This window comes from Lontra canadensis, unplaced genomic scaffold, assembly GCF_010015895.1.
Source record: "Lontra canadensis isolate GAN:19392208 unplaced genomic scaffold, GSC_riverotter_1.0 scaffold24, whole genome shotgun sequence".
NCBI lineage: Eukaryota > Metazoa > Chordata > Mammalia > Carnivora > Mustelidae > Lontra > Lontra canadensis.
The window spans coordinates 3,093,627-3,111,997 of NW_022631018.1; the positions used below are offsets into that span (position 1 = coordinate 3,093,627).

Here is an 18,371-nt window from a genome sequence, read left to right on the forward strand (position 1 = left end):
GTCAACAATTAGTAATCACCTACATGTGCCATGATGTAAAAAGTGTTAAGTAAATAGTGAATTAGCCACCTGATGAAATACCAAAGAACTACTAAAATAATGCTTACGCCATCTAGAAGATAGAAAAATAAAGGTATACAAAATTTATTTAGAGAACATAACCACCACCATATAAAAAAGTCAAAATAGGGGCGCCTGGGTGGCTCAGAGGGTTAAACCTCTGCCTTCAGCTCAGGTCATGATCTCGGGGTCTTGGGATCAAGCCCCACATCGGGCTCTCTGCTCAGCAGGGAGCCTGCTTCCTCCTCTCTCTCTGCCTGCCTCTCTGCCTACTTGTGATCTCTGTCTATCAAATAAATAAATAAAATCTTAAAAAAAAAATCAAAATATATGCTCTACTGGATTGATGAGTATGCCCCTGAAATTCACATTCACCCAGAGCCTCAGAATGTGACTTTATCTGAAATATTTTGTAGAACTTCCCAAAAGAATCAACCCTGCAGACAGACACATGGATTTCAGACTTTACAGTTCCCAGAACCGTGAACAAATAAACCTCTGTTATTTTAAACCACCTAGTTTGTGGTAATTTGCTATGGCTGCCCTAGAAAACTAATAACCATGCTTTAAAATACAGCTGGGTATACATGAGAATAACCATGTTAACTACTGGTTACCTTTAGGTAGTAGCATTCAAGGGAAGTTTCTTACTTCACAGTACTTTCCAAAGCATTTTTTAAAATAATTATGGTGAAAAAAAAAACATAAAATTACCATTTTAACATTTTAAAGTATACAATTCTGTGGCATTTGATACATCCACAGTGTCTGCAACCATCACCACTATCTACTCATAGAACATCTTCACCACACCAAAAGGAAACCCTGTATTCATTAAGCACTCACCACCATTCCTCCCTCCCCGCAGTTCCTGGTAACCACTAATTATTTTCTATTTCTACAGATTGACCTGTTGTGGATATTTAATATAAGTGAAATCATATGCCATGTGACCTTTTGTGTCTGGCTTCCTTCATTTAGCATGTTTTTTAATTCATTCACACCATATTGTGTATGGATACTTCCTTATAGCTGTGTAACATTCCATTTTATGGATATACCCATTTTATGAGACACCACATTTCGTGTATCCACTCATCTGTTGATACACATAGGACTGTTTCCACTTTAGCTATTGTAAATAGTTGTGAACATTCATGCACATGTTTCTGTTTGAACACTTGTGTTCAGTTCTTTTAGGTATATATCTAAGAGTGGAACTGCAGGGTTATATGATGATGGCACATTTAATGTACTGAGGAACCATAAAATTGTTTTTCCACATTCCTACATGTATGAAAGGGGTAAAGCATTTTGACAAGTCTGCAAAAGGGAAAACTTAGGAAATCTGAAGAAATACAACGGTTAATAAGTACAGTTTGACCTTTCTAAAAGAAAAAGTATTCTGGGGGCCCCTGGGTGGCTCAGTGGGTTGAGGCCTCTGCCTTCAGCTCAGGTCATGATCTCAGGGTCCTGGGATCGAGCCCCGCATCGGGCTCTCTGCTCAACGGGGAGCCTGCTTCCTCTCTCTCTCTCTCTCTGCCTGCCTCTCTGACTACTTGTAATCTCTACCAAATAAATAAATAAAATCTTAAAAAAAAAAAAAGTATTCTGAAACACTAGTAGCCTACTACACCTTCATGATAAATGATTCTCCGTCCTCACTTTCAATCTGGAGGTGTCTTTAGGTTTCAAATAAACCTCTGGTAGACTGCATATGGATGGGTCCTGTCTTTGTATCCAATCTTCAACACCAGGCCATTTCAGGGAAGCATTTAGGCCATTCACGTTGAGAGTAACTACTGGAAAGTATCAATGTAGTGCCATCATATTGCCTGTAAAGCCCGTTTCCTATAAAGGCCCTGTTTCTATAGATTGTCTCTGTAAATTTCTGGTCTATTATATTCTTGGAGGTCTTTCTTCTTTTATAGAACCCCCCCTTTTATTGTTTCCTGCAGGGCTGGTTTGGTGGTCACATATTCTTTCATTTTCTGCCTGTCCTGGAAGCTTGTTGTCTCTCCATCTGTTGTGAATGACAGTACTCTTGGTTGCAAGTTCTTCTCATTTAGTACCCTGATAATGTCTTTCCAGCCCTTTCTGGCTTGCCAGGTCTCTGTGGACAGGTCGGACATTATTCTGATGTTCCTCCCGCCATAGGTTAAGAAATCTCTTCCCCCTGGTTGCTCTCAGGATAGCTGCCTTGGCTCTAAGATTAGCAAGTTTTACTATTATATACCAGAGCAATTGTCTATTTTTACTGATCTTGGGAGGGATACTCTCTGCCTCTTGGACAAGAATTCTTATTTCCTTCCCCAGATTAGGGAAGTTCTCAGCTATGATTTTCTCAAGTACACCGTCTAGTCCTCTCTCTCTCTCTCTCTCCAAACCTTCAAGGATCCAAATAATTCTGACTTTGGAACATTTCATGACATCATTGATCTCTCTAACTCTGTTCTCATGGGCTTCTAGTTGTTTATCCCTATCCTCCTTGACTTGCTTCCTTTCTATCATCTTATCTTCTCGACCACTAATTCGTTCTGCTTTCTCATGTACCCTGGCAGTCAGAGCATCCAGTTTAGACTGCATCTCCTTCATAGCATTTTTAAGTTTGGCGTGATTACCTCTCATTCCTGCCCTCAGAGATTCTATATTGTCGCTAATACTTTTCTCAAGCCTAGATAGTGACTTTATAAGTGTTACTCTGAAGTCTATTTCTGACATCTTGCTTATATCCATATCCATTAAGTCTGTGGCAGAGGCCACTGTCTCTGGTTCTTTTCTTTGTTGGGAGTTGTTCCTCCTAGTCAATCTGGTGAGGGATGTTGAGGGAATGTACAGAGTCCAAAATATCAACCATGACCCAGGCAGGATGCACCCTAGGAAAAATCGGAGCAGTCAGATGCCACTACTCAGGCCCGGTGGAGTTTTTCTGCTTGTAGAGCTCCAGATATATATTCTTACATCTCAGGCTGATTTCATGAGTGTTCGGGATGGTTTGGTAGATATCCAGATAAATTCAGGGCACCAGACAAAATGAGGTCCCCGATTCCTCTGCCATCTTGCCTCCCTTCTCACTACTCAACCTTCAAATGAGCAGCTCTCAATGAAGGGCTCAAGCATGAATATATTGAAAAGTTTTACAGTGACTCTGGTACACAATCAGGCATGAGAAGCAAGGAAGCAGGCTTAAGAACTATGCACTGATACAGCAATATAAGAATTTTTCATGAATTACTGAAACACTACAAAGTAAAGTTGATTTATTATACAGAATTTACCTGGAACTCCAACACAAATGTATGTATATTATAGGTCAATTCTAAGACAAATAAGGTATTCAAATTTTGAATATTTGAATTTTTCTAAAATGAAAATTTTATTTTCTAAACAAAAATTTTTTTTACATAATAAAGGAAATTTCATTTAGAAATATTTTCTAAATGAAAAGAAGATTAAAATATCTTAGAAATGGCTTTAATCTATTTTATTCTGAAAGTGATAATCTTTGCCTAGTATATGGGGTAACTTCCTGCTAACAAGAATATCTGATTAGCCAAAACATTTCCAATATGTTAAGACTGGACAAAACAAAGATATGAAAATACAAATGCATTACATGAAAACACAAAGTTTTAAGTATTGTTTTCTTCAGCTTACATGGTAGGTATTGGTATTTCTTGAGTGTGACAAACTACGCATTTGTTTGAAAGAACTTATAATTGTAGACAAGGACTAAAAATGGGTCTACAGTGTTATAAGAGAGAAAAGATGTTTAAAAAGAGTGCTCATATTACTTTGCTGCCCATTTCCTGACAGAGGAAATGACAGATGATCTTAATCCAAAATAACAGTGATACTGGGCCCTTGTACAAAAATCATACTAAAAAGCTTTCAGTATGACCCGCAAATATATAATATATATATAAATCATATAAAGATTATGGGCTTGGGAAAAAGTAGAGGAGCGAAGGTTGGCCTACTTTAAAAGAAGTTATTTTAAATTATTTTTTTAAGCTACTCCAGCAGCATTTAAAGAACTACTCACAAATGGTCTCTATCTTTTCATTTTACCAAGAACAGAGTATGCTTTCATGGGTATCAAAGGAATAAAAGCATTTCTTCCTTTTAAATCTAAGTATTTATCTTTCTTTTTAGAAAGTCTTACACGAGATGACCTTTTCTTAGATTATCTTAAATGTCATTAAGGCTTTGTGTCCTGCTAATTTGTTTAGCCAATCTAGGTGGATTTTATTGGTTCTGACATACATGGGAAATACTTGTCATGAAGGTTTCACATCCGAATCACCTATAGAGATTTTTTTTTTTTTAATGAACTATCTCAGTGTCACCTCAGTCCTATCAAGTCAGAATTTCTAGGGATAGGGCCTAGGCATATGTATTTTTAAAACACTTAAGATAAATCTGATTGCACCCTTATTTAAGCATCACTGTTTCTAAGGCACCAATTTGATAAAAGGCCCTCAGTTAGATAATCTAATACATTAAACTCATAACCCAATCACTAACTGTTCAATGAATAACAGTAACGACGGAAAAGCCTAGAATTCAAAAATTCTTGGAAATTTAGTACCTGTTCTGATATAATGTAATCCAAACATTCTCTAGGATAGACCAGATTTCTTGATGCCTGTTGGGTTGCAGAAGATGAGAATCTGAGAAAATGGTGATTTCTTGGTTATTAGACTTCATCAAAGAAGTATCTTCTTGCTTTTTACCCACTGAAGTTTCTGAAGGATTTTGCTTAAGTTTTGCCTTGACCTGGGGAAATAAGAATTACACAAATTTCAGCTTGTCCTTCACTAGGAAGTGAGAGAAACAACGCCAATTGTGCTTACAGTGTTCTAGGTTTCCAAGAAGTGTTGACTATTCTTTGTCCTTTATTATGTACAGAATATTCCAGAAAAGCATCAGAGCTAAAATATATATATATTTTTCCTTTTCCATTTATATCAAATAGTTCCAATGTATATATTATAGTGACCTTTCTTAGCTAACATGCTAATATCAATTTAAGAATACTATTTGAACCCTTCTACACATATGGTACTGAACAAGACAGAGAACACTTAGGATACAATGATAAACATGTGGAATCAAGCCTCCAAGTATCCTATGATCCATTAACAAGAATGGATTATTATTAAAAAAAAAAAAAAAAAAGAATGTAAACCTTTTGCCATTGAAGAAGCTACTGAAGGTTTCTCGAGAGGCAAGGAGACTGTCTAGAAGGCTACTGAAATAATCCAGTAGACTAGTCCTGAGAACTTGAATTAGGTTGAAAAGACAGAAGAAGAAAAAGAAAAAAAAATGTACACAAGAAAAAATTTTAAAAGATTCAGCCAAAATCTAGATTCAGGAAATGAAGGAGACTCTAAGATTTTTTAAATTTAGATGTCTACGAGAATAATTGCACAAATAATAGAAATATAAAGTGTCCATAAGGCAAAAATAGATCAAACCTCCTTGATTTACTGCTCCAGAGGAATGTAAAGACACAGTTTTATTTGAAGGCAACACACTGAATGTATCATGTATTACAATGTAAGAGCAGTAAGGCATTTAATGTACATTTATCTACATTTCTGGATTTTTACAGCTACCTGTAGTAAAGCCAAGAAGAAAGGCTGGTTATGGAAAAGAGGAGAAACAGACCACAGGTCTGTGTTTAGAATGTCTACTGTGAAGAATAAAAAGATATTTAAGTAAAGATATCTAGCAGGTAATTGGATATGCAGATTTGTAGCTCAAAAGATAAAGCTGGGACTCATTCCCATGCAGAAAAACCTCAGAGGTAGATGAGATTGTTAGAGAGAAAATAGCAAAAACAGAAAAAGAAGGAGGAGGAGGAGGAGGAAGAGGAAGGGGAAGAGGGGAAGAGAGAGGGGGAGGGGGAGGAGACGGTAGTGAAAGGTAGATAAATTAAAGGAGGAAGGGAGGAAATTAGCAAGAAGGAAAAGAGAGACTGACAAGATATGGGAAGAGTCAGAAGTACTGGAAAGCAAGAGAAGCCCAAAGAGGTAAGTTTCGGGAAATAAAGGGTGGACTACATCAAGTGCTGAGAAAGGCTGAGAAACTAGAAAGAGGGAGAAAATGGTGGATTGGATCAATGATAACCTAATTCACCTAACAGAATATGGAGGCAGAATTCTACTTGTAAAGGATTAAGTAGGAAATGAGTGAAGAAACAGCAACAAGGGTTAATCGATCAGTCTTTAAGAAGTTTGGTAATTGTTGGAAAGAGTTAGTGCAGTAAACACCATGGCCAACGACAAATACTTAAGAATGCAGACCTGAGCATATTTTAAATATTGATAATTAAAGATACTGAACAGAGTATAAGAGCTATATTACTGATTCAAATCATTTTTTTTTAAATCACCTTCGGGGAAAATATTAAGTGGAAAAAACTTCTGATAGAATGAAAAAAACTTTATGACATTTAAAACTTGCGTTTTTTTTTGTCTTGGCTCTACTGTAACTTAAATAAAATCATTCCATTTCTCTAAGCTTCCTTATTGATAACAGTATGATTTCAAAGGTTAGCTTATGGGTTGTTAGTTTCATGTTAATTAAAAAATAAAAAAGTTCCAACACTATTGGAAATTAACTATTTATGGAGCATTTCTTATGCATAGGAACTTTCTAAAAACTTTGTATCTATTAGCTCATTTAATCCTCAGAACTGCCCTGTGAAACAGATACTATGATTATCCATATTTTCGGGTCAATAACTCATACAAAGTCACACAGCTGGTAAGACTCATAAATAGAACCTGACCTTCAGGAAGCTGACTCTGAATGGGCTTCTGATCTCTCTCCAACAATAAAAGTAAATATTCCCCTTTTCTATCTTTGGGAGCAGGAAGAAAAAAGAATGTTATTCCTCCTGTTTTTCCCTATTTACATTAATTATGCACTTAATAAATATACATGGATGGAAAGACATATTTTGTTCTGAGATATATTCTTTTGATCACCACATACTGCCTCGTTTCCTCAGCTCTCATGTATTAGTGTATGCAACTATGCAGATGGATGTCTTTCCCAAACACCTACACAGCGCTTACTAGTGCCAGGCACTCAATGCTTTAAAAGTATTAATTTATTTAATTCTCATGACAGTTCTGAGGCACAGATTATTATTCTCATTTCATAAAAGAAGAAATTAGGCTCAGAGAGGTTAATTAATCAGAGGTTTAAAACATAGCTAGTCAGGGGCACCCGGTGGCTCAGTTGGTTAAGCGTCCAACTCTTGATTTTGGCTCAGGTCACGATCTCAGGGTAGTGAGTTGAGCCCCATGTTGGGCTCCACGTTGAGGGAGCAGTCTGCTTAGGATTCTCTCCCTCTCCCTCTGCTCCCTTACCCCATTCTCTGTCCCTGAAAACAAAACAAAACTTAAAGAAGAAAAAAAACCCAAAACACAACTACTCAGGATGAGGCTCCTTGGACATAAGGCTGACTTTAATTATTCTATCATCCTGGCAGAGCAAGTCTTATTTTTTTGGTTGGAAGGCTTATCAAAGAAAAATGTATATATCCTTTTCCTGTTGCCACCCCATTTACATAAAAATCTAGAAAATGATCATTTTGGTTGACTCTCTGCTTTGTTTTCTCACAAGCCTTTTCAGAAGTAAACAAGTGAATATTCCTCTTTTCCTGATTTTCTACACTTGGTACATTAAGTTTGGGGGCCTTCTTTTTTTTTTTTTTTTTTTAAATTTAACAATTACTGTATTTAGATACCCTGTCTCTGGAGGTAATCTGCTTGTTGCTCGAGTTACTGAGACAGGCAGGACTAAATATTTAGGTCATATACCAAATCTAATGCATTCTACAAAATGACTCCTACTGAGTGTATTTTAAAAGCCCAAGCTAAATCACATAGTTCCTGGCTGACTTAGACAATGAATTAGCAACACTTCAGAGTTCTAATCATGGAAACAGCATAGGTTTCAAGCAATCACACTAATGCCAGGTGCTGAGGGAAAAGCACTAATGAGGATGTAGATTCTTCATCGATGGGCTTCAGGACTCTCGCTAATGTAGCAAATGGAAAATCAGGATCCAAGAATAAATAACAATTTAATTAACTACTTGGTGGACAACATACAGTTGGCACATGATTATCTGATAACACTACATTTTCATGCCAGTTTCATGGTAACTCCCATCTCTTGGTTTCCAATTGATGAAAGAACCTTAAATCTGGACATTTGTTGTTGTTTTTATCGCAATCAGTCCTAATTTTTTTTTATTTTCAACAATCCTAATTCAAAGACTGATAAACCTATGAGTAACCTGAATTTTTCATTTGTTTTCACTAAAGATGGGGTTTAGGGCTTAATTATGTGATGGGAAATGCTAATATATGGTTCCCTACACAATTCAAGAACCGACTCAAGTTGCAACCCTTTATATATCCAAGTCCATTCTTTCCTACAGATGGTTCTCTAAGTCACATTTGCCATGGAAAAATACAACTGCTAAGGTTTTAGTCATCTTAACCCAAAAGATCATTTCACCCCTTAAATCAATTCTTTCACAGGAGTTCAACCACGTATTTATTAGTTTATAAAAAAAAAGATGCTTCTTTTACTTCATGAGATGCTCTCTTAAGTACGTAAGTCTTTCCCTATCAGCTATGACGAATTTTAGTATCATTGAATCCTTTCATTACTTCACAGGTAGTGGGAACTGTGTGACCTTGAAACATCACAGACAAAAACCTGGTCAACCGCATAACTCGGAAGAAAAAAAAAATGGAGATAAAATATATATATATAAAAGTACCATTAATGTCTAGGGGCGCCTGGGTGGCTCAGTGGGTTAAGCCTGTGCCTACAGCTCAGGTCATGATCTCAGGGTCCTGGGATGGAGCCCTGCATCTGGCTCTCTGCTCAGCAGGGAGCCTACTTCCTCCTCTCTCTCTCTCTGCCTGCCTCTCTGCCTACTCATGATCTCTCTGTCAAATAAATAAATAAAATCTTAAAAAAAAAATTAAGTACCATTAGTGTCTTATATCTCATAATGGTGATACTGAGTTTCTGACCTGTTTCTGACATATAAAACTCCCAGAATCTTCTAGATTTGAAATTAGAAGGCTGCAGAAATAGAGTATTACCAGAGACAAAACTTTCAGAGTTAATTTAAAAGAGGTAAAAAGGCATCAGTGCTAGACTGACTGCATAAGAGTCACATGCAGAGATTGTTAAAAAAATTGGTAGGTGAGTTGCCAAAGTCTGAATAAGGTCTACAGATTAGATCATTGTATTATACCAATACTAATTCCTTAATTAATTATATTAGTTACATAAGATATCCTTGTTCTTTAGGAAATACATGAAAGTATTTAGGGATAAAGGAGCATTGTACTTGCAACATACTCTTAAACAGTTCAGGAAAAAAATGTGGCTAGATAAGCAGATAGATAGGCAGGCAGAGAAAACAATAAAGCAAATGTGAAAAAAGGGTAACACTGGGGAATCTGGGTAAAGGATATATACCGGAATCCTCTGAAATGTTCTTGCAACTTTTCTGTAAGTTTCAAATTATTTCAAAATAAAAAAATAAATGACTCTTAATTTCACAAAACAAACTGAGGGTTGCTGGGGAGAGGGGGGTCGGGAGAGGGTGGTGGGGTTATGGACATTGGGGAGGGTATGTGCTATGGTGAGTGCTGTGAAGTGTGTAAACCTGGCGATTCACAGACCTGTACCCCTGGGGATAAAAATATATTATATGTTTATAAAAAATTAAAAATTAAAAAAATTTTTTAAAAAAGAATAAACAGAAGATGCAGAAGTGGACAAAAAAAAAAAAAAAAAAAAAAAAAAGTGTTTCTGGGGGTCACAACAAGAAGTTTGATTTTGTAAGGTTTGAGAGGGGCTTGGCATCTGCATCTTTAAAAAAAAAAAAAAAAAAAAAACTTCCAAAGTATTCTGATGGATGCTGTGATCCACTTGTCTGGGGCACTGGGAAATACGCTTGCAAACAACAAGGCATAGCTTGTGTCCATCCATAAATGAAATAATATAAAATTCCAACAACTGCTGTAACAGTGCTTCCCTAAGAGGATGTGTTTTATAACTTGCAATAAGAATTGTTTACTTTCCCTTCAATTCATTTAATAATCACTTAATGCCATTCATGTGTTAAAATAGGTTAGAATTAAAATATTCTTTACCTCTGTTGTCTGCTAAAACATTTTTAGAAGTATGTCATTAGCTACTCTAAATTGCATTCCAAAGATATCTTACCTCTGCAAAGGTCTGGAGTAGTTCGTTGACTTGAGCAAAGGCCCGTGGAAGAATACCATCATAATTTGACCGGGTACTGAAAGCATGTAGCAAACTTTTAGAATCCTGAAGCAGAAACTTCAATGTTGTAAAATCCACCGCATTATTAGCTGGTAAGAGAAATTAAGAAGGAAAAAATAAGTAAGAATGAGTATTCAACACAAAAATGTCTTTGGAAAACCAATCTAATGTTAATTATGAAATTTAAGAAAAGTATACATTTACACCTACACACCACTCCTCATCTCCCTCTCTGGCATAAAAAGCATTACGATTAAATTTAGCAAAAGAATGTTCTTGGAGTTGATTCGGGTACTCTGTATTCTTCAGAGTACAAGTAAGTTAAACTACAGAGTTTCAAGACGGATCTTGTTTCATATACAGATGACTACGGAGGGCATCAGAAGACTCACTTGGCAGTAAGCATGTAAGTTACATGCAGTACTTCTCATAACCATCTCAGTTAATCATGTAGTGTTTTGCCTTCCAATTCCATTACAACAAATGTAATACTAGATTTGTTGAAAATAATCTTTCCTCTCTCTGCACAACACAACTAACACAACTTTAGAAAAATATAAATAATTTGGGTAACGGTGGGCTGTGGGCAACACAAGTTAGCAGAATATTTTCCTTATAAATTAGCAAAGTAAGTGAATCTACAAAAAATAATTCAAAGGTGTAACAATTTTCTTTCAACTAATCTTACTTACCTTAAATCCTCAAACCAATTAGGAGAGGTGGTAACAATGATTTCAAAGATTTTAAGTTACGAACAATGAAGTTAAGCAATTTCTAATGTCACCAAAGCTTAGAACAGAAGAAATCTTTCCACTATTAGGGTAGAGCACTATATAACAGTTTTCAAAGGCATTTCAAATAAACATGCTACAATGTATTTGTTTTATTTTTTCTAAATATTTTATTTATTTATTTGACACAGAGAGAGAGAGAGCACAAGCAGGGGGAGAGACAGAGGGAGAGATAGAAGCAGACTCCCTGCTGAGACTCGATCCCAGGACCCTGGGATCATGACCTGACGCAAAAGCAGAGCTTAACCAACTGAGCCACCCAGGCGCCCTGTTTTATTTTCTTTTAATGTTCACAGTTTCAGAAACTCTTCTATGTTCTGAAACACCAGCATGGTTTTTTGCTGGCACTATGAGTTTTAAAAACTCTGTATCACTTATACAAGTATTTGCATAGAAATACTGAAAGGTCAAATGAAAATGAAAAGTAGAGTTTAATAATTAATTATACAATACTCAGAAATTCTAATCTCATGTGATGGCTATAGTCAGGCTTCTGGCTTCCCTTTATCAAACGAAGAGAGAAAAGTACATTTCCTTAGGAAGCACTCAGTTATTTTGAAATGCAAGGACTAGTTTAAATTCCTGTGGGAAAAGACCGATAAGAGATGCCGCATATAGGACAGAAGTAGATCTGATGAACCCAGTAAATCTCCTAAGGAGAAACTGGGCACAACTTCTTTAAGTATATAGTCAATATTCAATAGGGCTTATAGCCCTGAATTAATCATTTGATTTCTCTCTTAGAAGTCTTTCTAAGATTTTGTGCTAAAGGGAAATAATGATAAATTCAGTACCTAGACACAACATAAAAAGGAATCTACATGGTTGAAATACTTTAATGCTTATATAAGGTCAACAATCACTTAGACTAAAGTTATATGGATAACAAAATTTTAAAAAGCTACTAATCATTTCCCACACAATTTTCTATGAACTGATCTAAGAATCTCTTCTTTGGGATACTGAAGTTAACTGCATATACATAATTCAACAGCCGAGGATACTATTAGAAGACAGTAAACAAAATCATAAACTATGATTTTCCTAACTCAAAATTACTTGAGGGCAGAAGAGGCTTTTATAATTCTATTATATATTCTTTACAAGTCAGTAAGCATCAAGCACTGGATTCTTCTAGACCAAGGATCAATAAATTATGCTCACAATAATTCCAAAAATGAATTTTTAGCAAAAGGAAGTCACCATCTCTTCACTTCTCTCCTATTCCCTGTTAGAGCTGCTGCCTACAACCTCTAAGCTGTGTGCAAAAGACAAACACTGCCCATCCCTGGAAAAAGAGAAAAATGGAACATGGCAACTAGATATACCTTATTAAAACTAAATCTTGTTCAAGATCATACATGATTTAGGAATGTTCTCTTTTGATTGAACCAACTAAATTATGCTTCCATTCAAGATAATGGAAGATGTTTCTATATACCTTGTAAAAGTGCTCTGAAGATGCATCCAATAAGTCATTCCATAGTTCATATAATACCACTTATAAATAACTTCTATTGTTAAAGATAATGCCTGGAAATGTCTTTAACTTAAAAATTAGTAACTATTATTTTTATTTTTTATTTTTTGAAGATTTTATTTGTATTTATTTGACAGAGAGAGAGCGAAAACAGGGAACACCAGCAGGGATAGTGGGAGAGGGAGAAGCAGGCCACTCGTAGAGCAGGGAGCCCAATGTGGGGCTCGATCCCAGGACCCTGGCATCATAACCTGAGCAGAAGGCAGATGCTTAACAACTGAGCCATCCAGGTGCCCCCCAAATTAGTAATTTTTAAAAGTCATAAGGCACCGAACCAGGTGCTTTAAATCCCCTGAGGCAGTCTTCAAAGATACAAAACATTTTCCAAAAACTTAGATTTCACAGGAAGGATAGAGGGTTGTGCTATACCTCCCATAGAATATGTTTCTGTTTTTGTTTTGTTTTAGCTTCCACGATGCTTAGTGTTAAAATCTGTGTTCAAGTTTTGTAATAATTGTTTGCACATGTTTTATGGTAAAATTATCTTTCTTATTCTTCATTACCTCACTCTTGTAACTTTAAACTTGGCTTAAAACCATCTTGTGCTCAGGTTGTTACTTAATGGCCCTCTCATACTCACGGTTATTTTTCAAAAGTAGACAGGATAAAACTAATACTTTAAAATAAATAGATCACTTCATGCTAGAAGTTCAAAAAAGTCAAGGACCAACTGAACATCCTAGTAATTGTTACATATATACTTTGCTTTTTAAAAGTATAGCAAGAAAAATCCAGTTGTCTGACTTTGGATATATCACTTAACTTCTCAGGGTTAGTCTAATCATAAAACATGGGCTTTCATAACATTCCATCAGTGCTTTTCCCATCTTTTTCTTCTTAGCAGAGAAACTTTTTTTAATCCTATTCCTTTATCATATATTTTAGGTAGGTACTTTGATACACTACTTCTAAAATTAGTACATGAAATGTGGCCAAAGTTTGTGTGTTAACAAAAGTAAGAAATTTTAACACAGTAAGAAATTTTTTTTAAAGATTTTATTTATTTATTTGACAGAGAGAGAGATCACAAGCACATAGAGAGGCAGGGAGATGGGGAGGGGGAAGCAGGCTCCCTGTGGAGCAGAGAGCCCAATGTGGGGCCCCATCCCAGGACCCTGGGATCATGACCTGAGCCAAAGGCAGAAGCTTAACCCACTGAGCCACCCAGGTGCCCCCACAGTAAGAAATTTTTAAAAATCTAAATTTCAGGGGCACCTGGCTGACTCAGTGGCTTAAGCATCGGCCTTCAGCTCAGGTCATAACCCCAGAGTCCTGGGATCCAGCCCTGCACCAGGCTTCCTGCTGGGTAGAGAGCCTGCTTCTCCCACTCCCTCTGCAGCTCCCCTTGCTTGTGCTTGCTCTCTCTCTGTCAAATAAATAAATAAAATTGTTTCCAAAAAATCTAAATTTTATTTATATACCTGATAAACTGTAAAATATGGTTTTAAAGTGTTTCAAACATTATAAAAAATAACATATTCACTATGTCTAGGAACATCAAGAGTGATACCATGAATAGTCATGAGCTCTGTGACCTGGGTCCATTCATGCAGCCGCCACAAACTCCCTTTAGAAGTCAGAAATATAAATGATTAAAAAATAATGGACAAGTTTCTTAATAATTCATCTCCACATTCCATGGAATGTATCAACTAGTCTGACTTTAACATAACATTGCTGAAGACAAAATAAAAAAATCATACCTTTACAGAGATTTTTATATAGGCTCTCAATGGTTAAAAGCAAGTTCTTCTCCATAACTAATCCAAATACAGCCAACCAATGTTTTCTAAAGCACTGTAATAAATGAATTAGAGTCCATGGTGGTTTCAAGTACAGCATCTAAAAAGTATTTTGAAAAAATTACCACCTACTAATTTATTTATTAATCCTATTATTTAAAAGTACCTATTAAGGCATTCCTACATATATTTCTGGGTAAAATAGTTGAGTTCTTGTTAAATTAAAAGATGTTTTGTTAAAAGCCAATCATAATCTTAAAGTGCTAATTCCATTGCAAATTATTTTTGTAAAATTCATATTAGTATTAATCCTTATAGTTTTAGAAACTATGTGCAAAACAAAATGTGCATGTGTGCAAAGCAAAAGCACTGTTTTAATCAGAAGATAGTTACAATCAGAAAAGATGCACAATTTACTTTCCAACATAGTCAATTCTAGGAAGAAATCGATCTAATTATTTCATATAGCTGCAGGAAATCTATACAGAAAAAAGATGTCAACTACCATTAACTCTGGCTACACTCCTGCAAAGACATGTTTATAAAGGAGATTAATCAGTTAGTATTACAAGATGTCAGTGCATCCTGTTTTGAATCATTCATATGCAATGACTTTCCTATGGATATTATAACATATCCAATTTAAGTCAACCTTCCTAGAATCTTCTGATTATTTCTCATCATTTTGGTTCAGTACTTGATAATATAATAAAGCAGCAAATACATCACATTAACAAGTAGTAGAATCTCACTGAATATCTGGTATAAATACAATCTACAATTGGTGGGGCGGGGCGGGGGGCGGGCGCGGGGATGGGGGGCACAAAACATTTCTACTGGCTATAGATGTGAACAGCAAACAAACATTAACTAAACTAGAAAGACCATTTTGGCCAAATGCATTATTTTACTGATTGCAGAAAAGATATGAAATCTAGAAAATACAGACTGTCTTGCTAATAATGATCATTTTTATACTTTGATTCTCATATTTATATGACTTAAGCCAAAATATACACTTCTTTTCTGAATACCTATTGCTATGCAAATTCCCTATACTAGACATTCTAATTCAAAAAACCTACAGAAGACAGAAGTTTTTCTGAATTCAAATTAAGCTCCATGGGGGCAATGTGCCTGACACACAGTAAAAACCTAATAAATACTTGTTCACTGAAAAAGAATAAATGATAAAATACCATTTCTAATCTTTAGGAAATGTCTATCATTTAATGTTCAAGAAGTTATTTCAAAAACTATTAAAAAATAATGGGTTATAGATCATCCCAATGAAGCTTACACATTTTATACAAGTCATATTTCCTAAGATAAGGTCATAAATCTTTAGCAATGAAAGAAATTTTCAACTAATACAGTTAAAATGATCACCTCCATCCAAAGGTTTCCAAAAGCAATTTTCATTTCTGTTTCTAATATTGAAGATAAAGCTGTTCCAAGAGATTTTTCAAGATCCGATATAATGCTTTCAAGTATAATGGGTCGTCCAGAATGTGGAGTTTCTTCCTTATAGCTCTCTTCTAACAGTGTTGCTTCTTTAAAACAAATAGTTACAGGCTTTATTTAAGACACCAATAGAACAGTAAATATTTTACATATATAATTGGTATTTGGCCATAAATAATAAACATTTTATGCATATAATTGGTATTTGAATTACACAGAAACCAAACCAATACTTCACTTCTTTAGACAGTATTTAGAAACACGTATCTGTAGAATAGTTGTCTTAGATACAACATAAATACATCACATTAGCAAATTGACAAAAGGCAACAAAATATTTTTTGCTAAAACAAATTTAGGAAATGTGTAATGTTTTAACCATAATTTTAGTTTTATTCTCAAAAAAAGGAAAAATTAGAAAAATGCTTTTCATCAATCAATAATAGAAAATGAACAATTATGGATCAAAGTGTGTTTTCTTCCAAACATAACGTATTCTTCCAATTGTAGGTCTCATCAGTAAATTGTTTTGAAAGAACCAAAATCTCTGGTTTAACTACCTTTATGCCAACACTTTTAAAGTAAGTTTTCATTACTTCTATTGATTATCATTTCACTAACATTACTATTTTGATACCTGAAGACAACAGCAATTTCTTTATGGCAAAATGCAAAATATTAAGTGGCTTATCTCTATAAATACCAACTAAGGACTTAAAAGTGATAGCAACAGAATGGACAACAAAAGCATGTTACCCCTGAAACATCGTAAACTAAAACATCCTCTTCCTCCATCTAAATGTCATTTTGAACATTATGACAAAAATCTTATTACCAAAAAGATAAGTAGCAGTAGTACTATATATGTGAATCTTTATGCAATTACACATAAAAAGTACATATAATATTAAAGATTTCAATATTTATTTTGCCAACATAGGGAGAAGGGTTGGAATGTATTTTTAAATTATGTCAAATTTAATGTAACATTCCATCAAATACCAAGCTATAGGACAGATTATTCTGGTTAAAAAAAAAAAGATAAAACAATTATGCTACCTTCACTTTTCTTAAGTATTAGTTTAAAATTAAAAATAAAACTATTAGGGACACCTGGGTGGCTCAAAGCCTCTGCCTTGGGCTCAGGTCATGATTCCAGGGTCCTGGGACCAAGCCCTGCATCACATCGGGCTCTCTGCTCGGCAGGGAGCCCGCTTCCCTTCCTCTCTCTCTGCCTGCCTCTCTCCCTACTTGTGATCTCTGTCTGTCAAATACATAAATAAAATCTTAAATAAAATAAAATAAAACTATTATTTGAATCTTTCGAACTCCTATTACTCACTTTTTTATTGCATTAATAGAAGGTTATGAATAGGAAGCTAAAAATTTCTCTCCACTTTGAATATTTCCTGTATATTCTTGTAGCTACTATTAATTTAAAGGTACAAAACAGCCTGCGCATGGTGATTATAAACATGTAAAAATGTATGCAAGTATATGGACAAAAATTCAAATTTTTAAGAGCATATGTAGAAGACAATAATGTTAACTGTGTTTTCTTTTGGATTACCATTGTAATTTTCATTTCTTTCTCTCTCTCTCTGTCCCTCTTTCTTTCCTTCTTTCTATTTTCATTTATTTCTAACCATTTGTGTGCCGGCAAATATTTCAATGTCATTTTAAACGTACAAGATGAAAATTTCCTATTAATTCCAACTGTTATCAATAATGTTGATACATAAAGGATATATTTCTAATTATTTGTAGTAAGAATACTACCTGCTTTCAATTGTTGTTTAGATAGACAAGGCTGATGACATACATCTGTGTTCAGAGGTAAGTTTAATAACTCTGCACTCAATTCTTCTTTACTGAGTGACTTCACACCACTTATTAGGCCTTTGTTTCTTAAATTTCTATCATCCCTAAGGTTGGGGTTAGGAGGAAAAAATATTTTATTTTTTATAAGATAAATCACATGGCAACTCAAAACACATGGGCTCTAATCAGAGGTGGGTGATTCTCAACATGTATATTAACAAAGGAGAAGTTTTTTAAAACAGAGAAGATAAAGGATTTAACACACAGTACAGTCACAGCATATGAATTTCTGAAAAGAATTATTATTATATATTGAGTGTTTTCCTGATACCAGACATTGTTCTAAGTGTGTGTGTGTATAGTCAATCCATCCAATTCTCACAGTAAACCTCCTAAGTAGGACTGGTATCATTTTTATTCCCCTTTCACAAATGAAAAACTGAGGTGTAAAGAGGTTAAGTAACTTGCCCAAAATTGTACCTGTAAGTTGGAGCTGGATTTGAACATAGGAATATGATCATCCAAAAAGAAATAAACAGAGAGCCAAAGTAAGAGAAATAATTTCCACGTGGCAGGCAATTACAAATTTACTAACAGTGAACATAAGACAAATGG

The 18,371-nt window shown here is 35.0% G+C and overlaps 1 protein-coding gene across 5 annotated transcripts in view; it reads right to left on the minus strand.

The window, feature by feature from the left end:
- Nucleotides 1-18,371, minus strand: part of SWT1 (SWT1 RNA endoribonuclease homolog) — a 101,566-nt gene that overhangs the window by 45,568 nt on the left and 37,627 nt on the right. For 4 of the 5 annotated variants that reach the window (XM_032862630.1, XM_032862628.1, XM_032862632.1 and 1 more), the window contains exons 11-15: nucleotides 17,715-17,860; nucleotides 15,861-16,024; nucleotides 14,433-14,571; nucleotides 10,339-10,487; nucleotides 4,652-4,839 (exon numbers count right to left, since the gene is read on the minus strand). In XM_032862630.1, the coding sequence (XP_032718521.1) occupies nucleotides 4,652-4,839; nucleotides 10,339-10,487; nucleotides 14,433-14,571; nucleotides 15,861-16,024; nucleotides 17,715-17,860 (786 nt within the window). The remainder of the gene's footprint in view (nucleotides 1-4,651; nucleotides 4,840-10,338; nucleotides 10,488-14,432; nucleotides 14,572-15,860; nucleotides 16,025-17,714; nucleotides 17,861-18,371) is intronic. The other variant, XM_032862629.1, reaches the window with a different exon arrangement.